Source organism: Miniopterus schreibersii (assembly GCF_964146895.1).
Source record: "Miniopterus schreibersii genome assembly, chromosome: 14".
Classification (NCBI taxonomy): Eukaryota; Metazoa; Chordata; class Mammalia; order Chiroptera; family Miniopteridae; genus Miniopterus; species Miniopterus schreibersii.
Genome location: NC_138114.1, coordinates 25,637,403 through 25,655,778, shown reverse-complemented (window position 1 = coordinate 25,655,778; position 18,376 = coordinate 25,637,403). Strand labels below are relative to the sequence as shown.

At 36.6% G+C, this 18,376-nt stretch overlaps 1 protein-coding gene across 2 annotated transcripts; it reads left to right on the top strand.

The window, feature by feature from the left end:
* The first annotated feature begins 6,782 nt into the window (after positions 1-6,782).
* On the top strand, positions 6,783-17,951 carry CDK1 (cyclin dependent kinase 1). Of its 2 annotated transcripts, none has more exons than XM_081158396.1 (8): positions 6,783-6,876; positions 9,035-9,096; positions 10,939-11,095; positions 12,155-12,278; positions 13,319-13,489; positions 15,289-15,452; positions 15,557-15,698; positions 17,610-17,951. In XM_081158396.1, exons 2-8 carry the CDS (start codon positions 9,060-9,062, stop codon positions 17,706-17,708), a joined length of 894 nt encoding a protein of 297 aa, XP_081014522.1. In that variant the 5' UTR covers positions 6,783-6,876; positions 9,035-9,059; the 3' UTR covers positions 17,709-17,951. The 2 variants fall into 2 exon arrangements, with proteins under 2 accessions (XP_081014522.1, XP_081014523.1); XM_081158397.1 differs by lacking the exon at positions 6,783-6,876 and adding an exon at positions 10,466-10,503.
* Positions 17,952-18,376: the final 425 nt, after the last annotated feature.

The following is an 18,376-nucleotide window of genomic DNA, read 5'->3' as shown; positions in this document are numbered from 1 at the left end:
ACCAAATATAATTCATATATCTTTATTGTATCTCAGATTTAATTTTTTAAAAATCTACATAAAACATTTTGGGGGAAATTATGGATATTTAATGTGAATAGGATATTAGAGAGTGTTATGGGATTGGCATTCATTTCCTCATAATGGTGTCATAAGGGTGTTTTGGTTAAGTAGGGGAATGTGGCCATATCTTTAAAATAGAGAGTTCTGAAGAGATGCATGGTAAAACATTTGGGGTAGTCATGATGTCTTCAATTTATTCAAGAATGGCTAGGAGGGGGTGAGGGAGAGAGAGAGGGAGGGAAGGAGGGATGAAAGGAGGGAGAAGATAAAGACCTAGCAAATTTGACAAAATAATAACAATGGGTGAATCTAGGTGAAGGGTATATGGGTTTTATTATTACTACTCTCAACTTTTTTTAGGTTTAAAATTTTTAACTAAAAAGTTGAGGGGAAATACACACATATGCACACTCTTTAAGTCTGTTCAGATAAGACAAAACTGAAAATGCTAGCAAAGGAATGATGACTCTGGGTGGCAGTTAGCTGGGGTTGGGTGGTGGCAGAATGTGACCCTGCAAAGAGGATCACACACCTAAGTTCTTGTTAAGGCCCCAGTTTTAATGTTGGGTGTGGTTGCATGGGCACTTATTACATTATTACTATAAATTAATAGTTGTATGAATAAAGGTGGCCATAAATGCACAGATGATGAGAGTGTGTCAAGATCCAAGGATTACATTAATCCATTTCTGTGTTCTTAAGGCATCAGCAGCCTCTTCCCACAAAAACACTGAAAATAACCATATATCTTGATTGGAAAATTCTACTAATGGGAGAAAAGCTGGACCTACAGCTATTTGAGAATGACCTCTAAATATTTTCACCCCTTTCACCTGAAACTAATAATTGTGTTGTTCCAAGAATAATAAACAACTCTTAAATACTCTACTGTTAACCAGTGACTCAACCTTCTTATTTAAAGCAAACGATATACTTCTGTTCTTTAAAGAAACACTAGTGAGAATGAAATTATCATTAAGATACATAGTATAAGAAGACTTATATTTCCAATAATTTATCATTTTAATGGAGTGTCATTTATTTTGTTGCACGTAAGTGGAATGTTGCATGGTGGTAGAGAAGCTGGGCTTTGGAGTCAGAAAAGCCCGGATTCAAGTCTCCATTCTGACTCTTACTAGCTGTTTGACACTGGGCCAATTATTTAACCTCTCTAGATCTCAGCTTCCTCCTCTGAAGCTGGATCTTCATCAATAGGATTGTGGTATGATTACAGATAGTCCATTTGAAGTGCTTAGCACAGTTCAAGGTGTAAGTATGGATGTTACACAAGGTAGTAGTAGCTGTTACTACTATACTGAAACATTTAAACTGATTTACTTTATCTATTTATCTACACACACATACACACACACACACACACACACAGTTTCCTACATACTGACAAGTTACACTATTTATTATCAAAAGCTTAAATAAAGCAAATGCATACACAAAGCTCAGGAATTGGGGGGAATGTAAACACTAAACCTTCTTACCATTCTCTGTGTTCCTCATTAGACGATCTATAAGGCTTCACCAGCTCTAACATTTTACTATGCTATAAATTCTATGATTGTTGCCTTTGCAAGTGTTTAGAAGTTATTTTAACAAGTTAAGGTAATCGAAGAGACTTATTCTGATTAAAGGTTGACTATATAGTGATCTTTGCATTGTGAAGGCTTGAAAGTGTTAAGTGGCAATGTCTTGAAACTGTAAGTAAAAATGTTGTCTGCAGTATATTTCCCCTTTGGTGTGCGGTTATTGTAAGGACAACATAAAAGTAGTTGGATGATGATGTTTTTAAATAACCACACATCCTGTCACACTACTAGGACAGTTCTGTGCCTGTTTCCTTGTAGGGTAATTCATGTTTTTCTAACCTTGCCATCACAGTGTATGTGTCTGGGATTGTGGTATTTGATTAAAAGAAATACCACAATTACCTATTTAACCATTTCTCTACTAGACATATAGGTTGGCTCTAAATATTTATTACCAAAAATGTTGTAATAATTTTTTCAAGTATATGACTTTTACTTATTATTTCCTTGTGATAAGAGAATGTTTTTAGGATATTAACTGTAAATAAACATATGAAAGTTAAGATTTTTTCAACTTTCATTGTCTAACCAAGGGTACACACCAGAATTAACTTTTACCAATCTTTCTCCTTTTTCATTGTTTACTTTAGACAATAAGAGACTTGGATATAATATTCAATTTAAAAGAAGTTTCCATTCAAGGCCATAATAAGACATTGGCTATTTTTAAAAGGCTAAATGCCAACTAGTTTTCTGGTCTCACTAATTCAGCTTTATTGACTTCTAAATATGAATACCTTGAATTTACTAACTTGCCTAGAGTTACAACCCACTAAATGTACTTGTCATATTTTCTTAGCTATGGAATAATTGAATTATGCTTGCAACCATTACAAAATATAAACAAGAAAAAAAAATACTTGGCTTGATACTTGGATAGTAGCAACCTCGTCAATTTTACTAAGTTGTCTCTACTACCCTCTAGTGGAATCATAGTCATACTATTCTTACAGCATTGCCTCCAGATCTCATTCACACACACACACACACACACACACACACACACACACACACACACACACACACACAAATGTAGATTTATAAATTTCAGCTTTACAGAGTTGGTCCCAGCCTTAGATATTATGGACTCCTGGAGGAAATTGCCTTTTAACTGGCTTTCTTGCTCCTCTCTCTTCCAACACTAATCATTTCTGGAAAGTACTGCCAGATTAATCTGTTTAAAGGGAGAATGTGATCCTATCACTCCCCTGCTCAATCAGACGGGGAAGCCTTTAGTCGTTCCCATCTAACTGTTTGAAGTGCTGCTGGTAAACCTCCCCACAGTGACTTCCAAAACTCTGCACAATATGAACCCAACCCTCCTTCCCACCCTTCTACCCCTTAACTCCCTCTCCCCACTCTAGCCTTCAGGCCAATCCCACCACTGGACGTTCTCCAAATACACCTCTTGTTTTTCCTCTTTCTGCCAAGAATGCCACCCACCTAGTCATCTCCACCCCACCAACTTCCTTCTTCCATTTCTATTTGCTGAATTATATCCATGTTCCAAGAATTATTTCAAATACACCCTTTGTTCAGCTTTACCAAGCTCCCTTTATAAGTCCCACGTAAACCTGGTACCTCTGACAATGCTGTTCCCTTTGCTGTTCCCTGACCAGGCTCCTCTCCTTCAGTTCCCATTCAAACTGACATCAGCTTTTCTAGGCAACCCAACAGAAGGATCACATCATGGATGAAGCCTTAGCTGCCTCCTCCAGAGTCCTTTTTCCCCCATTCTGTGACCCCGCAGCAATTCATTCAAGTCTCTGTTCTGGTGCCTACCACCAGAGAGAGCTCTTTTCCTGAGTGATAGATAGTGATCGATTGGGAAATGAAGTGCTTACTGTGGGCTAGGCATTCACCTAAGTAAATGTTAAATGCATTACCTCATTTTATGCTCAATAGGACACAATTAGATACTATTATTATTGTCGTTTGAGTAAATGAAGCCCAGAGAAATGAAATGACTTCCCCAAAGCCACAGATAACAGCAGGAGCCAGGACTTAAAAGGATCTGAGCCCAGACAGTCTGTGGACCCTGAGCTTTTGCCTCCCTTCATGGCTCAGCCATTCCAGAAGGGCTGTTTGTCAGGACAGCACTGTTCGACTCTCTCCCCTCTTACCTCTCATTTTGGAGTCTGTGGTTTGAGATTGGCTGTGGAAAGAATCAAATACGATTCCTGGGATAGGAAGTTTTGTTTTTGTCTTGTTGAATGAAAATGTCTACTTTCCTCTTTAAAATTCCTTTCTTTGTACATGCTTCCCCATCTGGACTCTGAAGCTTACGAAGGCGAGTGCTTGGCCTTCCTAATGTGATCAAATCTTGTTGAAACAGCAGGTTGAGTCTTTCCTTTCTTATCTGAATGTGAATCACTTTACTTTGTATTCCCATAATGCTTAATTCAAAACACCCTCTGAAGGAATGCATTTAATTAACTAGATCATTACCACAAGAGAGGCATAATCACTTGGTATATATTTTTTATTTTGCCCCTCCTCTCAAGCTCAATGGGGACAGATAGTCTAATTCATCTTTGTCTCTTTAGAGGCCCCCAAATAATGCCAGGTGAACAGAGACATTCAAATATTTGGTGAGTGGGACTGATAGAGTTTAATTTTCTGTCTCCCTTCAGTGTCACATCACTGGAAGGAAATGATGCATGCAGCCAGGAGTCAGATCTCTGATGCTCACAAGGAGGCCCTCAGACACTCCAGGACACTTGAGGGCCTGTCTCATTTTTGAGGAAAAAGTAAATTATGTTCCATATTATTTAAGCAGTAAGAGGATGTGATTGTAATTTTGCTATTTGGAATTTGTCATTTATAGTAAACATTTAAAATGAAGCAGAATACTTCATAATAGGAAACCCCAGGCCTATATCATTCCAGATGACAGTTCGTTGAATTAAACTAGGACTTCATTTGTTTAACACCATTAGCATACAAACTTTTATGTTAATTCTTCAGTTTACTGATTAGAGATCTAGTCATAATCCACTGCGAACCCCCTTACAACAGTATTTAGGGTTCTTCAGGATTCTGACTCCAAACTCTCTTCCCTGCTTCACCCTACGGACCTCCTGCATCCTATGATGGACACATCCTGAATTACTTGGACAGACTTAGAGCTTTACCCATGTCATTTCCTTTGCTTAGAAGGCCCATCCCACAATTTTTTTCTCCATTGTTTGTTCAAATGTTCACTCCCTCTGTTTGAATTAGGAATTTCCTCCTCTGTGTTCTCCTATCACTTCATAGCATGTTACAACATAAGTGCCAGAACAGAATTCTAAGAAACCGTTTCGTTTACCAACCCACAGCTACAATAGGAATTGTATCTGAATCATTTTTCTCTCTGTCAAACACAGCATTGCACTTTAGAGACACTGAATACAGGTGGACCCAAAGTGTAATAAATCGTAGCATGTATTTACAATAACACCTGAAACTTCAAAAACAAAGATAATTGAGTTAAATTTTAAAATCTAGCATCACAGCTGTGGAAGCTTGTGGTCTTTTTTATGCTGAATGTAAAGTGGATATAATGAATTACTTCCTGTTTTTAGATGATAGAAATTAAATCTGTTGTTTAGGCCTCCCAGAGAGAAAGATATGTATTTATATGTACATTCATTAAAGTCAGTTCCTTAAACTATCAGGGAATAGTCTTTCCTAGAGCATTTCTCTGGGGCTTTCAGTTTTTATTTAAAATGTGAATTTGGGATTTAAAAAGTAAGTTTTAAAAGTTATTAGGTTTAGACAGAGATTTTCCAGACTCCTACTTTCACTATGAATGCTCTGACTCTGTCACCAGGAATATAAAATTGTTTGTGCCACATATAGGTCCAGGTGACAGATGCTACTCATTATGTATAAAGGTATTAAACACCTAAAATGAATGTGATATACTAGTTCTATTCCTTACCCTAATCTGGGCCATCTAATACGTATTTGTAGAGGCCACACCACTCAATCTTTGTTCTGCATCCCTTGAGTGTCAGTGCAAAGAGAAATCTTTACTAGGGGACCCTTACTATTTGCAGCTCTATTTTACTTTTTTATTTTCTTCAAAATTTAATCATGATATTCAAGTACAGAAGTCTCTCTTAAGGATATGGTAGAGTGCAATGAAAGAGTTTTTGACACTGCTATTTAAAGTATAATTTAGATCTCTTTTTCTTCCCTAATAGAATTGTGAATTATTTTGTTTTAAAGGACATTTAAAATGCTGATATGAAAATATTTTGAAATTTAAAAAAATGTAAAATTTTGTTTTTTATTTTTAAATAAGTAAAATTTTAAATAAATAAATATAGTGAGGTAAAAACAAAGTGTGTTTATATATATTACATATATATACTTTACATTGTCAAGGATGTCTTTGAGTTTCCCATTATCTTCTCTTTTTTAAATTGAATTTATTGGGGTGACATTGGTTTGCAAGACCATACAGATTTCAAGCGTACACCTCAATAAAACATCATCTGCACACTGCATCATGTGCCCATCTCCCCAAGGAAAGTCTCTTTCCATCCCCATTTCTCCTGCCTTTGCGTACCTCCACCTACTGTCCCAACCCCCTTCCCTCTGGCTATCACCACACCTTTGTCTGTGTCTATGTGTTGCGTATATAGGTTTTTTTTGGTTCCGTTATCTTCTTAAGGTAACTGATATATGCTCCTTCGGCCCAGCCCGAAAGTCATCCATTTAGAAAATCATAAATAGACAAGAGCTTTAAGCATTATAAGTGAAAGTAATGGAATCTGGACTGAAGTATAGTATCACTTTTGTGATGAGTTATTTGTGTATACTAAATTTTAATTGTGCTAATATTGGCAGGTGAAAAAAATCAACCCAAAACGAACAGTAGAATCCTGGTGACTAGAAACAGTAGGACGACTCTCTCACGGGAGAAAAGACAGCGCTTGCGCACAGACTCAGTTGGCGCCCGCCCTCCTGCCTTTTCTGCAGCCGCCGTTTTCCTTCTCTTTCGCGCTCTAGCTCCAGGGAAGCCCAGCCCAAGCGTGTCTGGGCTCTGATTGGCTCCTTTGAAAGTCTACGGGTCACCTGATTGGTGGATCCGCGACCCTTTAGCGCGGCGAGTTTGAAACTGCTGGCACTTAGCTCCAAAGCTGGATCTGGGAGGTTAAGGACCGCGCGACGCCGACTTGGTAGCCTCCGCCGCCGCCTTCGCCGCGGGCTCATTAGCCGGGTAATGGCGCTGGCGTCAGGGTCATGCCTGTGGGGGACACAGTGGTTGGCTCGGGGCCTCGGACCGGGAGTGCTGAGGCGCCGGGTGGTCATTCGGGCCTGGCTGGGCAGCCGGGGTCTGCGTGGGGCCAGGCCGGGGAGGCTGAGCTGCCGCCTTCACCTGGAGCCCCGGGTCCGAGCGTGTGAGCGACGCCGGGCGGGCTTTAGGGGGAGGCTTTAGGGGGAGGCGTGGGGGCGCTCAGAGGCGGCGGGTTACTTCGGGAGGGCTGGGGCTGCCCTGGCGTCGGAGGTGCCATCCGGTTCGCGGTCGGCTGTTGCCAGGAAGAGGCTGCTCACCTGGCCAAGGAGGCCTTCGGGTCACCAGTGAAGCCACGTCCGTGCTTTGTCCCGACCGCGCCGAGCGCTCGCCCGGTGCCAGGTCCGCCTGGCTCCCGTGTGCGCTCTGCCCGGGGTGGGAAGCAGACCGCGCTCGGCCGGCGCCCCCGCCAGCCCTGAAGTCCAGGCCTTCGGGGAAGCCCATCCGGAGAACCAGCTTGTGGGCCTCGGACCTGCCTCTGTGCCCATGGCCTTGCCCACCTAGAGCCTGTGAGAACATTGCAGCCGAGGCCTAGGGCCAGAGGGAACCTGGAATTTTTTGGTAATGTTATATACTGTGGAATTAGCAAAAACTGGTAAACTAAGACTTGCCGAAAGATAGATACATATGTGGGTTTTAGTATCCTTTAATCATTTTTTATCTAATAGTAATGTGCACAACATTCCTCTTCTGAAGAGCTGGACGTCTGTGGGTGGGAGGGTGAGCCCCTGGTGGTGTACCCGCTGCCCTGGTGCCACAGAGCCCTGGGGGCCCTCAAAAGGCCTGAAGCCCATCCGTCCTTTACTTAGCGTTGTTGCCACAGGAAAATGGAGGAAAGTACTTAAACCCAGCTTTGAAATGGAGTTTTTAGTTGTTTGTTCAAAGTGAGCTCAACAATTTTATTGTGCATTAGACATAGTAAATCTGGATATTGAAGAGAGGAATCTATCTTAATCATCCATTGCTATTTCATAAAATTAATTTTTCTTTTTAAGATTGACACTCATGGACAGTGTAGTCCAATTTTGTGGATTTAAAAAGATGACTTATCTCTACTTATTTCCAGAATGATTTTGAAGATGAGTGTGAGAAATGGAGCTTAAGGGACTGTTACTCAGTGACCTTTATATATATATATAAAGTGAGCTCAACAATTTTATTGTGCATTAGACATAGTAAATCTGGATATTGAAGAGAGGAATCTATCTTAATCATCCATTGCTATTTCATAAAATTAATTTTTCTTTTTAAGATTGACACTCATGGACAGTGATATATATATGATCTTATCAGTGATGGCTGTGTTAGAAGCCCAAAGCATAATTACCTTGATTTTCTAAAGTTTCATTGGAAAATTGACTGAGGCAGTCTTGAGTTGTCAGCATTTCAACTTTTTTTTTTACCATTCATTGTGACTCAAGTATATGTTTCATTTTTTACTTTGTTCTTGAGCTTGTATTAGGGTATAATGAAAATTTGTCTGTGTGGAATTGCACCTTTTCTTTTAGGTGATACTTCCTACTCTTTCAAAAAGTGCCTCAACAGTCTTGATCATGTTTGTGTGACTCCTGAGAACAGGAGAAAGATGAAAACTCACTTGAGCAAGTTTAAACATTTATGCTTTTAACAATATTTCTAATGGATGAGCAATGTGACCATGTTTTAGGTTCCTACTCATGTCTTAAAATTATCTTCATAAAATCATGAAGCAGTAAAAATTCAGTCAAATAATATTTGTTGAAATATCTGAGTATAACTCTGGCACACAATGGTGTTCCTTAGAAGTGTTCCCTAAGAAAACATACTTCTGGTGTTTCTTTGGGAAGGATAGATAAATTGATGTCTGAATTTGGAGGTTTATTTGATTGGAAGAAGCTAAGTCACTGTTGTAAGAAATTGTAGGAAAGTCTTACTGCATGAGTCCTTTCCCTTATAAATATTGTTTTAATATAACTAATATTTATGGAAAATTAATACTGTACTAGGCACTGTGGAAAATGCTTTACAACTAGTATCTCAATAACTTAAAACCACCCTTTGAATCAGTGGCATATAATCAAATAATTTTTTCCTCTCATTTTAGCATCTGCCATAACTATTGACTGACTATGGATGACTATACCAAAATAGAGAAAATTGGAGAAGGTGAGTGCTTTTTCGTATAAAAGTTTTAAGTGATTTAATGATGCTATAACATCTGTGACATGAAGACATGTAAATATTTATTAAAATCTAACCTTTAAAGTACCTTACACTACTAACATGCATTAATACATATATTCTTTATATAACTTAAACACAAAAGTATCAAAAAATGTTCATATTTTAAGAGAACTGAAATTATTCAGATGACTACCTGGCACACATCTCTCCCCAATAATCTTATGTTCTAATACTAAACAATTAAAACAGTATTCCTATTTTGATAAGACTGTTGATGTCTTGTATATGTGTTGGGAGAATTTAGAGCAGTAGAATTATGTTAGTTTCATAATATACTTTTAGTTGCCTACAATTATTTTTAAGATGATAAGTATTTTTACCTAAATTGTCTGAACTGGTTTCAATAATTGACTATTAAACTAATTTAAATTTTCTATTTAGTTACCCTAGGTTGAAATGATCTGTCATATGTACATGTTTAAGCTATTTTAAAGCCAATATATAATCATTTGTTCCCTATCTGTAGTAATTTCATTAGAGTTTTTTAAAAAGTTCATATCTATATGGTATAAATGAGGGATAAAAATATCCCTTTGACTGTTCCTCCTTCCCCAACAGAATATCATAAGTTTTATATATGGGTCTTGATATTGATATTCCAAACTCTTCAGGGACAAATGATACAACTTAAAATAATTTGCTACTAGAGTCCAGTTCTTATAGGCTCTGTTTGAGGAACATCTTCAACTACATTTTTAGTGTGCCCTAACCCCTTCTTGTATAAGGAATACTACTAAAATGCCAGGAAAGGAATACTGGAAGGAATCAAGTGTGATAGTAATGACAGGTTTGGGTGGTGGTGGGGTTGGAGATGCAGTCTTTCTTTAACTTAAAAATTTTATATGATTTCTTTTTTCTGGAAAAAATAAACATTTTATTACACCCATTCAACTATACTAATTTTGCTGCTGAGTTAAAAATAAGTTTGATTAGCATGTCTAAGGCAGATAATTTGTTAGTGGTTCTAAACCTTTTTTGAAATACCTTTTCTACGTTTGGAGAAAGTGATAAAAGCTATGGAATAAATGTTCTCCCTAGAAAAATACACTCTAATCACTTTTGAAATTATACTGATGTCAGAAAAATAGCAAAAGCTTTTTAACAAAATTTTATATATCATTAAGGGGTTCAAGTCTTCTCTAAAATATCCAACCCTGGTTTTAAAAAGCACTTATCCAGGGGAATAAGTATATCATGTATATGAACTTGATTTAGCCAAGTAGTCCAGCTCCCTTATTGCCATTTCCATTCCCAGACCCTTTATAATGACATTGTTGCTTATTATTTGAAGCCCCAGCATCAGAATCCATGTTCTCATCTTCTGAATGGGTACGAGCCTTTTCTACTATGTTGTAAACAATGTAACCTTTATTAGACTTAATAAATATTTAATAAAATATTTTATCCCCATTCTTTTCTGGATCAGAGTCATTGGCTATTTGAAATGCATATAGCGCCATTTACAGAGTTTTCTGAAAGTGTCACAGTGACTCCTGTTAGTAATAGTCACTGAGTCCAAATCTTTACATTGTATTATGTGCTAGAAAATTACTGGTAATTTCAATGTTTAGAAAACCTGTGATGACTACATGAATTTTATTTTTCAGTTATAGACTAACAGTAGGTTGTTGTTAGCCTCAATTTCTTTTTGGAAGTGATGAGGGTATAATTGTGACGAAGGTAGTACTTCCTATCTGGACATTAAAGTCTTGTTTAGTTCCTGGAGGGATGTCACATAGCAGACATTTACTTTGTCTATTTCAGGTACCTATGGAGTTGTGTATAAAGGTAGACACAAAACTACAGGTCAAGTGGTAGCCATGAAGAAAATCAGACTAGAAAGTGAAGAGGAAGGGGTTCCTAGCACTGCAATTCGGGAAATTTCTCTATTAAAAGAACTTCGTCATCCAAATATAGTCAGGTACGGTATAATATCTGGATTGAAACCATTTTCTGCACTCTATTTAAAATTTGCTTTTCAACGTGGAAATTTTTATATTTGCTTAATTTTTGTGTAACGCTGCTGAGTGGAACAGAACCCTACTATTTTTGTTAATTGACAATGCTGGACATAGGAAAAGTAGGCCATTAAAGCAGGAACATAATTAGAGGAGCTTGGTCATAGAGATTAATATTTGGGCCTGAAAGATCAAGGTAAACTGGCCTTGGGAAAAAAGGAAGATCTTTTCACTGAGCTGTGTCAGCTCTCACGCAGAGCTCTGGTCCTTAAGATCCCTTAATCAGAGCCCTAAGGCAGCTAGGTCAGATGAAAAAGAAAAGTTTTTTTTTTCCTTTTTAAATATGTGGGCTGGTGTTTTGGGGTAGGTTGTCTTTCTAAAGGTCCGAGTTAGGACTTAATTGAATTTGGGCGGGACTAGAGATAGCAACTATTAAGGTCAGAAACTACTTTACAATTTATTTCTATAGTTTACCTCAATGGAAAAATAAGCTCTAAACAATAAGCAGTCAGCCTAGAAATGCCATTATGGAATGTAAGTGGTTTGACAGCAACTCCTGTATAATACAACCTAAGTTTCAATTGCTGCCCCAAGATTTCTTTCTCAAATTTGTATTTAGCACTACGAGGGAAGGTGTTTTTTTGTTTTGTTTTTTTTTTAATATATCTTTATTGATTTCAGAGAGGGAGAGAGAGAGACAGAAACATCATTGATGAGTCACTGATTGGCTCCCTCCTGCACACCCCCGACTGGGGATCGAGCCTGCAACTAGGGCATGTGCCCTGACTGGGAATCGAACCCCAATCTCCTGGATCCTAGGTTGACGCTCAACCTCTGAGCCCTGCCTGGCCGGGCACGAGGGAAAGTTTTTACTGCTAGGGAAGCTATTCTCTTCTTTCCCAAAACAGTATGTATTTGTTATCATAGAAAATATCTTATAGCCACTGTGAAATATAGGGAAGTCATTTTATGAGAGAGGTAAAATATTTATTAATTTTTCACATAATTGTTTTATTTTTTAGTCTTCAGGATGTGCTCATGCAGGATTCCAGGTTATATCTCATCTTCGAATACCTTTCCATGGATCTAAAGAAATACTTGGATTCTATTCCTCCTGGTCAGTTCATGGATTCTTCACTTGTTAAGGTAAGAAGCTTGCCTAATATATAAGTGCTTATTCACTACGAATGTAAAGGGTCTGCTCTATATAGTGCCTGTGTTTTGTGGGAATATGCTTGGGGAAAGTGTTAGAAAGTAGAATGAGGAAGTAAAGAGTATTTCATTTTCTTCCCACAGTCTAGGGTTAGATTGTTAATAGTTACCATTTTATTACTAGATAATGCTTCTAATTATAAAATGAAAAGTGATGTCCAAGATAACATTAAACTAATAACTGTTAGTAGTAAATTGTTGGAAACTAGGATATTCTGGTCTTTAGTTGACTGTCAGATATTATAAAACGACAAACACCTAGGGCAAGGCGGTGGTAGCAGGTGGTTTTATTTTTTCTGGTTTTAACTGTGTTTTGATCATTTATTGTAGACATTATGTTCCGTTAAACTATAAATGTATACACAATTGTTTAAAAGTAGTGAAGTGTATAAAGTAAAAGTGTCTTATCCTTATGCCAGTTGAGCAAGGCACTCTTCCAGGTGTCTTATAAAACACTTAACTACTAAACAGCATTTTCTGATCATTTTATCTATTTAAATTTAATCATAATATTCCCTTTGTCATTTCTTTTGGAATCTGACCAATGTCTCCAAAGAGGAAATACATATGTAAAGATAAAAGATAGAAATGAAAAAGACCAATTTTATTCAAGATAGAAATAGAGTTGCTATCAGTGTATAAAGCAAAAGTTTAGGAAACTCTATAGAAAACTAACTTGTCACTTAAAGAATGAGGGACCAAAAAATAAGTAAAAGAAGACAAAATGAGTCCATATGGTCATAGACGTGCATAAGGTGACTATCTTTGTCTTAGGTGTACAAAAGTGAAATATTGTATATAACTGGGCTTTTCAACTCTCAAATGCTTGTTCGTTTTAAATGGCCTGAAAGCTTTTTGGTAGTTAAATTATTTCCCTGTATTATAATTTCTTTCTACAAAACAAACTCGCCAAGGTTATTTAGAAAATCATTGCGTGCTATGCAGTTAAGCTTCTAACATTTTTCTTCTTCCAGAGTTATTTGTACCAAATCCTACAAGGGATTGTGTTTTGCCACTCTAGAAGAGTTCTACACAGAGACTTAAAACCTCAGAACCTATTGATCGATGACAAAGGAACAATCAAACTGGCTGACTTTGGCCTCGCCAGAGCTTTTGGAATACCTATTAGGGTCTATACACATGAGGTACGGAGAATCAGGTGGTTTTGGTGCTTTTGAGTATGTGTGATTGCTGGATTATCTTCTATATTTGTTCTTTAAATCAAGGAAGAAATGCTCAAAAAAGATTTCCACTCTGCTGTATCAGTTTATTGCCTCAGCTCTGAATTCACCCTTCATTGCATGCTACGTGAAAATGGAGCTAGAACCTTTCAGTATTTTTCCTTTGCTATTGAGTGAGATGTTATACTTTGTCAGTAGAGGGTGCTGGAAAAGCACTGCAGGAGGAAGGGGTTAGTTTTTCCTTGCTGTAGTTTTTAGTGTTCTCATTATTTCTTACTAGTCAGTCTTCATTATTCCAATCCCCTGTTGTAGTTAATAATCCTTTATATTAAATTTTCCCCATTCAATCACCGGGTGGTTTCTGTCTGTCTCCTGATTGGGTCCTCTTTGATGCACAATCAAATTGGTAAAAAACTAGTTTTGTTGCTTAAGGGGTACTCTTCCAGATACTTAGGAGCTACTAAACAAAATCATGTTTCATCTGTGTATATTGGTGACTTGATATTTCATTTGTTTTGTTTTGAGGGAAAAGGAAAGTTGAATTGTGGTGTGTAGGATTATAGCATGTGTTGCTTAATGTCTGGGATATGTTTTGAGAAGTGCACCTGTAGGCCATTTTGTCATTGTATAAACATAGAGTGCACTTATACAAACCTAGGTAGTATAATCTACTATGTATTTAAACTATATGGTATAGCCTGTTGTTCCTAGGCTACAAACCTGTACAGTATGCTACTGTGCTGAATACCGTAGCCAATTGTAGTACAATAGTATGTATCTAAGCATAGAAAAGGTGTAGTAAAAATACACTATAAAAATTTTAAAATGGTTCACCTGTGTAAGGCACTTAGGGAGCTTGCAAAGTTGTTCTAGGTCAGTCAGTGAGTGAGTGGCGAGTGAAAGGTGAAGGCCTTGGACATTACTTACACTACTATAGACTTTATAAACATTGTGCACTTACTGGCTACACTAAATTATTCTTTAAAAGTGTAGTGTTGCGCTATGACATTAGGATGGCCATGACTTCTAAGCGGTAGGAATTTTTTTGCTCCATTATAATCTTATGGGACCACCATCATTTATACCATCCATTCTTAACTGAAACATTTTTATGTGGCACATGTCTGTATTGAGAAACAGTCTTCTCTAGAGTTGTCTACCCTTGGGCTCAAAGACTGTTCCCAAATGAAACCTTAAATCATTGCTCATCAGGTTGGATGTCTTAGCTTCTTTTTACTATCCCTTTATATCATTTTCCCATGGTTGATGCCATTGACCTCATTGACTAAGTTAAAGTGATATTGTTACCATTGTGGTAAATTATATATACTAAAATAATAGATCAGCTCTAGACCACTAATAAACTGTTATATGACTTATTCGTGTTTTTATCATGTAAGTAGTACATGCACTTTGTTCAGTGTCACCCCTAAATCCATTACCCACCATCAAATGTTTTTTTTTATTTTTTTATTAAAGCATTAAAGCTATCTTAACTTTTTTGATCCATACTTTATTGATCTGAAAAGCAAGAAAAGACTGGGTATTCTTTTATCTGTTTTCTTTCCTCCAGTAATGAATAGAACTTAGAAATGAAATATTTATTTTCCATTTAGTATTTTTGTATATGGTTAATTTTTAAACAATATTATCAGAGGCAATCATACAGCCTCTAAAGGACAGTTCTAATGAAATATAAATGTGTACATTTAAGTAATTTAATACACTATATTTACTCAGTGTGAAAATTTCCTTTGTAATAGGTGGTAACACTTTGGTATAGATCTCCAGAAGTATTGCTGGGGTCAGCTCGCTATTCGACTCCAGTTGACATTTGGAGTATAGGCACTATATTTGCGGAATTAGCAACTAAGAAACCACTTTTCCATGGGGATTCAGAAATTGATCAACTCTTCAGAATTTTCAGGTAGTTTTTTTTTTACTTAAGTTGTTAAGAACTTTAAAGGCAACATGAATATAATAAGATTATATTTATGCTTTAATAATTTTTTGTTTTACTTTGGCTTGTAGAGCTTTGGGTACCCCCAACAATGAGGTGTGGCCAGAGGTGGAGTCTTTACAGGACTATAAGAATACGTTTCCTAAGTGGAAACCAGGAAGCCTTGCATCCCAGGTCAAAAACTTGGATGAAAATGGCTTGGATCTACTCTCGGTAAGGAGTGCCCTTTATACTATCATTGATGATTCTGAATGTAGTCCTTTCTTTTATCTGGGACATAGGAAAAACAACATTTAGTGAGTTAGGCAAATAACTATTATATCTGTTATGTTTATTGTATTACTAGCTCCATTTCAGATACCAAGAACCCTAGTAGTTTTGAGAGGAGAATTAGCATTAGTTGTTTTCATTATTTGTTGTTTTTGTTTTTCTTTATCTGATAGACAGCTATAGATACTGTATAGGGAAGGTCAGGGTTAATACACCTTTGTTGTTTAAGTTTCTGACTTGGAGCTATCCTTTCTAGCTCCTTTGTCTCATTATTTTACTACTTTTTAGTTTATCCTGGTCACCGGTGTTTCTCTTGTTGCTTGATATTTTTAGTTACTAAAGCCTTCTACTGCATCAACTTCTATTTCTTACTTTGTGCCTTGTTTGCACATCGGAAATGTTAGGAGAAGGACTGATCTATGTTTCCCTTCTATTACATTTCCATTCCCAAGTTTTCTTTAGAAACAGAACAAAAATGCTGTTAGGATAATTATCCTAGGCCTGCTTCAGGAAGTTTATTTTAGATCGGCATTTAAATATTGAGCTTTTAGAAGGAAGTAATTTTTAATAAATCTCGGGTAACTTAATTCCAGAAAAAAATAATGTTTTGGCAGGTTATTAAACAAAGTCAAAAACAATCTGTTGTTCTATCATCATGTAAGTCTTCTAATTGGTCTTTGGGCACTTTCATACTTTATAAATCATTGTGCCACCAAATTTGGCTCAGATTTCCCAATTGTTTGCCTTGAACTCCCAAGTCCTTTACCTGCTATTCAGTATTTTGTGTACCAGTATTGTTGATTTGCGATAAACGACCTTCCATATTCTGGGCCCAGTCTATCTTTTTAACTTCTGTTATTTTTGAATACAAAGAATTTCACTTCAGTTAAGAAAACAAAAATCAAATACTGTAAATCAAACACCTTGGACCATCCTAGTCCTCTGCCCTATAGATGCCAGTAGCACATTCCCACCCAGTTGTTAGAGCTCAAAATGTCTCCAGACATTGCCAAGGGCAGACCCACCCAGTTGAGAACCATTGCTGTAAATAAAAAATCAGGCTTGGTTTTAAAATTAGCTTTATTACTCCTCTCTCATCTGGGCAAAATACTTAACCTCTTTGAGCTCCCATGTCTTAATTTGTAAAATGGAACTAGTATGTACCTTTTGTTGTGAGGATTAAGTAACATGATATTTACAAAGCACTTAACATAGTGCTCAATACATAATAAGAGCGCAGATCATGACTAGATACAAATATTTCTTGTCTGCATGTTGATTTGATTTTCTTTAAGATAAAAATTTAAGGTCAATATTGAACTTTTCATCTTTTTCTGGTGATGTAAATTAATACTAGCTTGTCTGACTCATTCATTTTAACTCATTTTAACTATGTAGCACATCACACTCTTTTGGTTTTTATTTGGAACTTACTGGAAGCTACATCAGAAACCTCTATAATGTTGCCACCATTTCAAGAATGTTGTAAATAATTCAGGTGGCCATCTAATTCTCAAAGTAATTATAATTAAACTAGATATCTTTCTTAAATGTATGTCTTGGTTTTAAAGCTATCTCTGAATGCTCATGTCTTAAACTATAGTTTATAACAAAAAAAGGTTATCAAGATACCTTAAGGAACAGGTTATTCTAGAGCTAGAGGGTGAAGTATAGTGGATGAGATACTTATGTGGTTTGGTATTGAACTAATGAAACTGTTCATTTAGTAGATTTTCAGTAAAATTAGCTTATGGCTTACTAGTAGAGAAGTTCAGGCTTTCTGGAGGTTTTTTTTTAATGATTCATTGCTTAAATAAATAAAAACCTTTTTTTCTTTTTATCTTTCCCATCCAGAAAATGTTAGTATACGATCCTGCCAAACGAATTTCTGGCAAAGTGGCACTGAATCATCCGTATTTTAATGATGTGGACAATCAGATCAAGAAGATGTAGCTTTCTGACCAAGAGTTTCCACATGTTGTTTCAAGAACAGATATATTTTTACTGTCAACTCTATTTTTGTTTTCTGTATTTTTGTTTTCTTTGTTGTAAAACTTAAGCTTGTACTTCATCTTCTAACTTCAGAGTTGTAACTTAATGTAAATATTGTTCTATATGAATTTAAATATAATAATTCTGTATATGTGTGCAGATCTCACTGTTAACTATTTGTTACTATAATAAAACTATAAATCTAATATTGGTGTCAGGAATTGGGGAGAAAAATGAGTTAGCTTAAATCATATCAAACCTTATAGCAGTCCAGTTTTTCTGTAGTTGGAACTACTGCAATTCAGGAAAGTGTGCTATTTAAGTTTTGAAGTTCATAATGCTTTGATGTATTTGTATGCTCTGGATGTTAAAATTTTGTTAGTTTCTTGCCATGCGGTAACTTATGCAATCAGCCTAAAGATGAATGTTTTTCTACTGGTATTGCAATTTGTGATCTAAATGTTTAAGCATTCAGAATGAGAAAACTGCCTGGATTTGAGAAACAATTCTAAATTTATAGAGGTTTTCAGTAAGTTTTAAAACTAGCATTAGGGTATGCCAAAGTTTTACTAGATTTTACAGTTAAAGATCAAGGGCTGCCCATAGCAGGAAAGTTTAGAGAATTTATG

What these genes read in the sequence shown, in the direction of transcription:
- CDK1 (XM_081158396.1), top strand. Translation starts at nt 9,060, where the DNA reads ATGGATGACTATACCAAAATAGAGAAAATTGGAGAAG. An exon ending in CGTCATCCAAATATAGTCAG is followed by an intron (nt 11,096 to 12,154) that starts GTACGGTATAAT and finishes TTTATTTTTTAG; the next exon opens with TCTTCAGGATGTGCTCATGC. An exon ending in CAACTCTTCAGAATTTTCAG is followed by an intron (nt 15,453 to 15,556) that starts GTAGTTTTTTTT and finishes TTTGGCTTGTAG; the next exon opens with AGCTTTGGGTACCCCCAACA.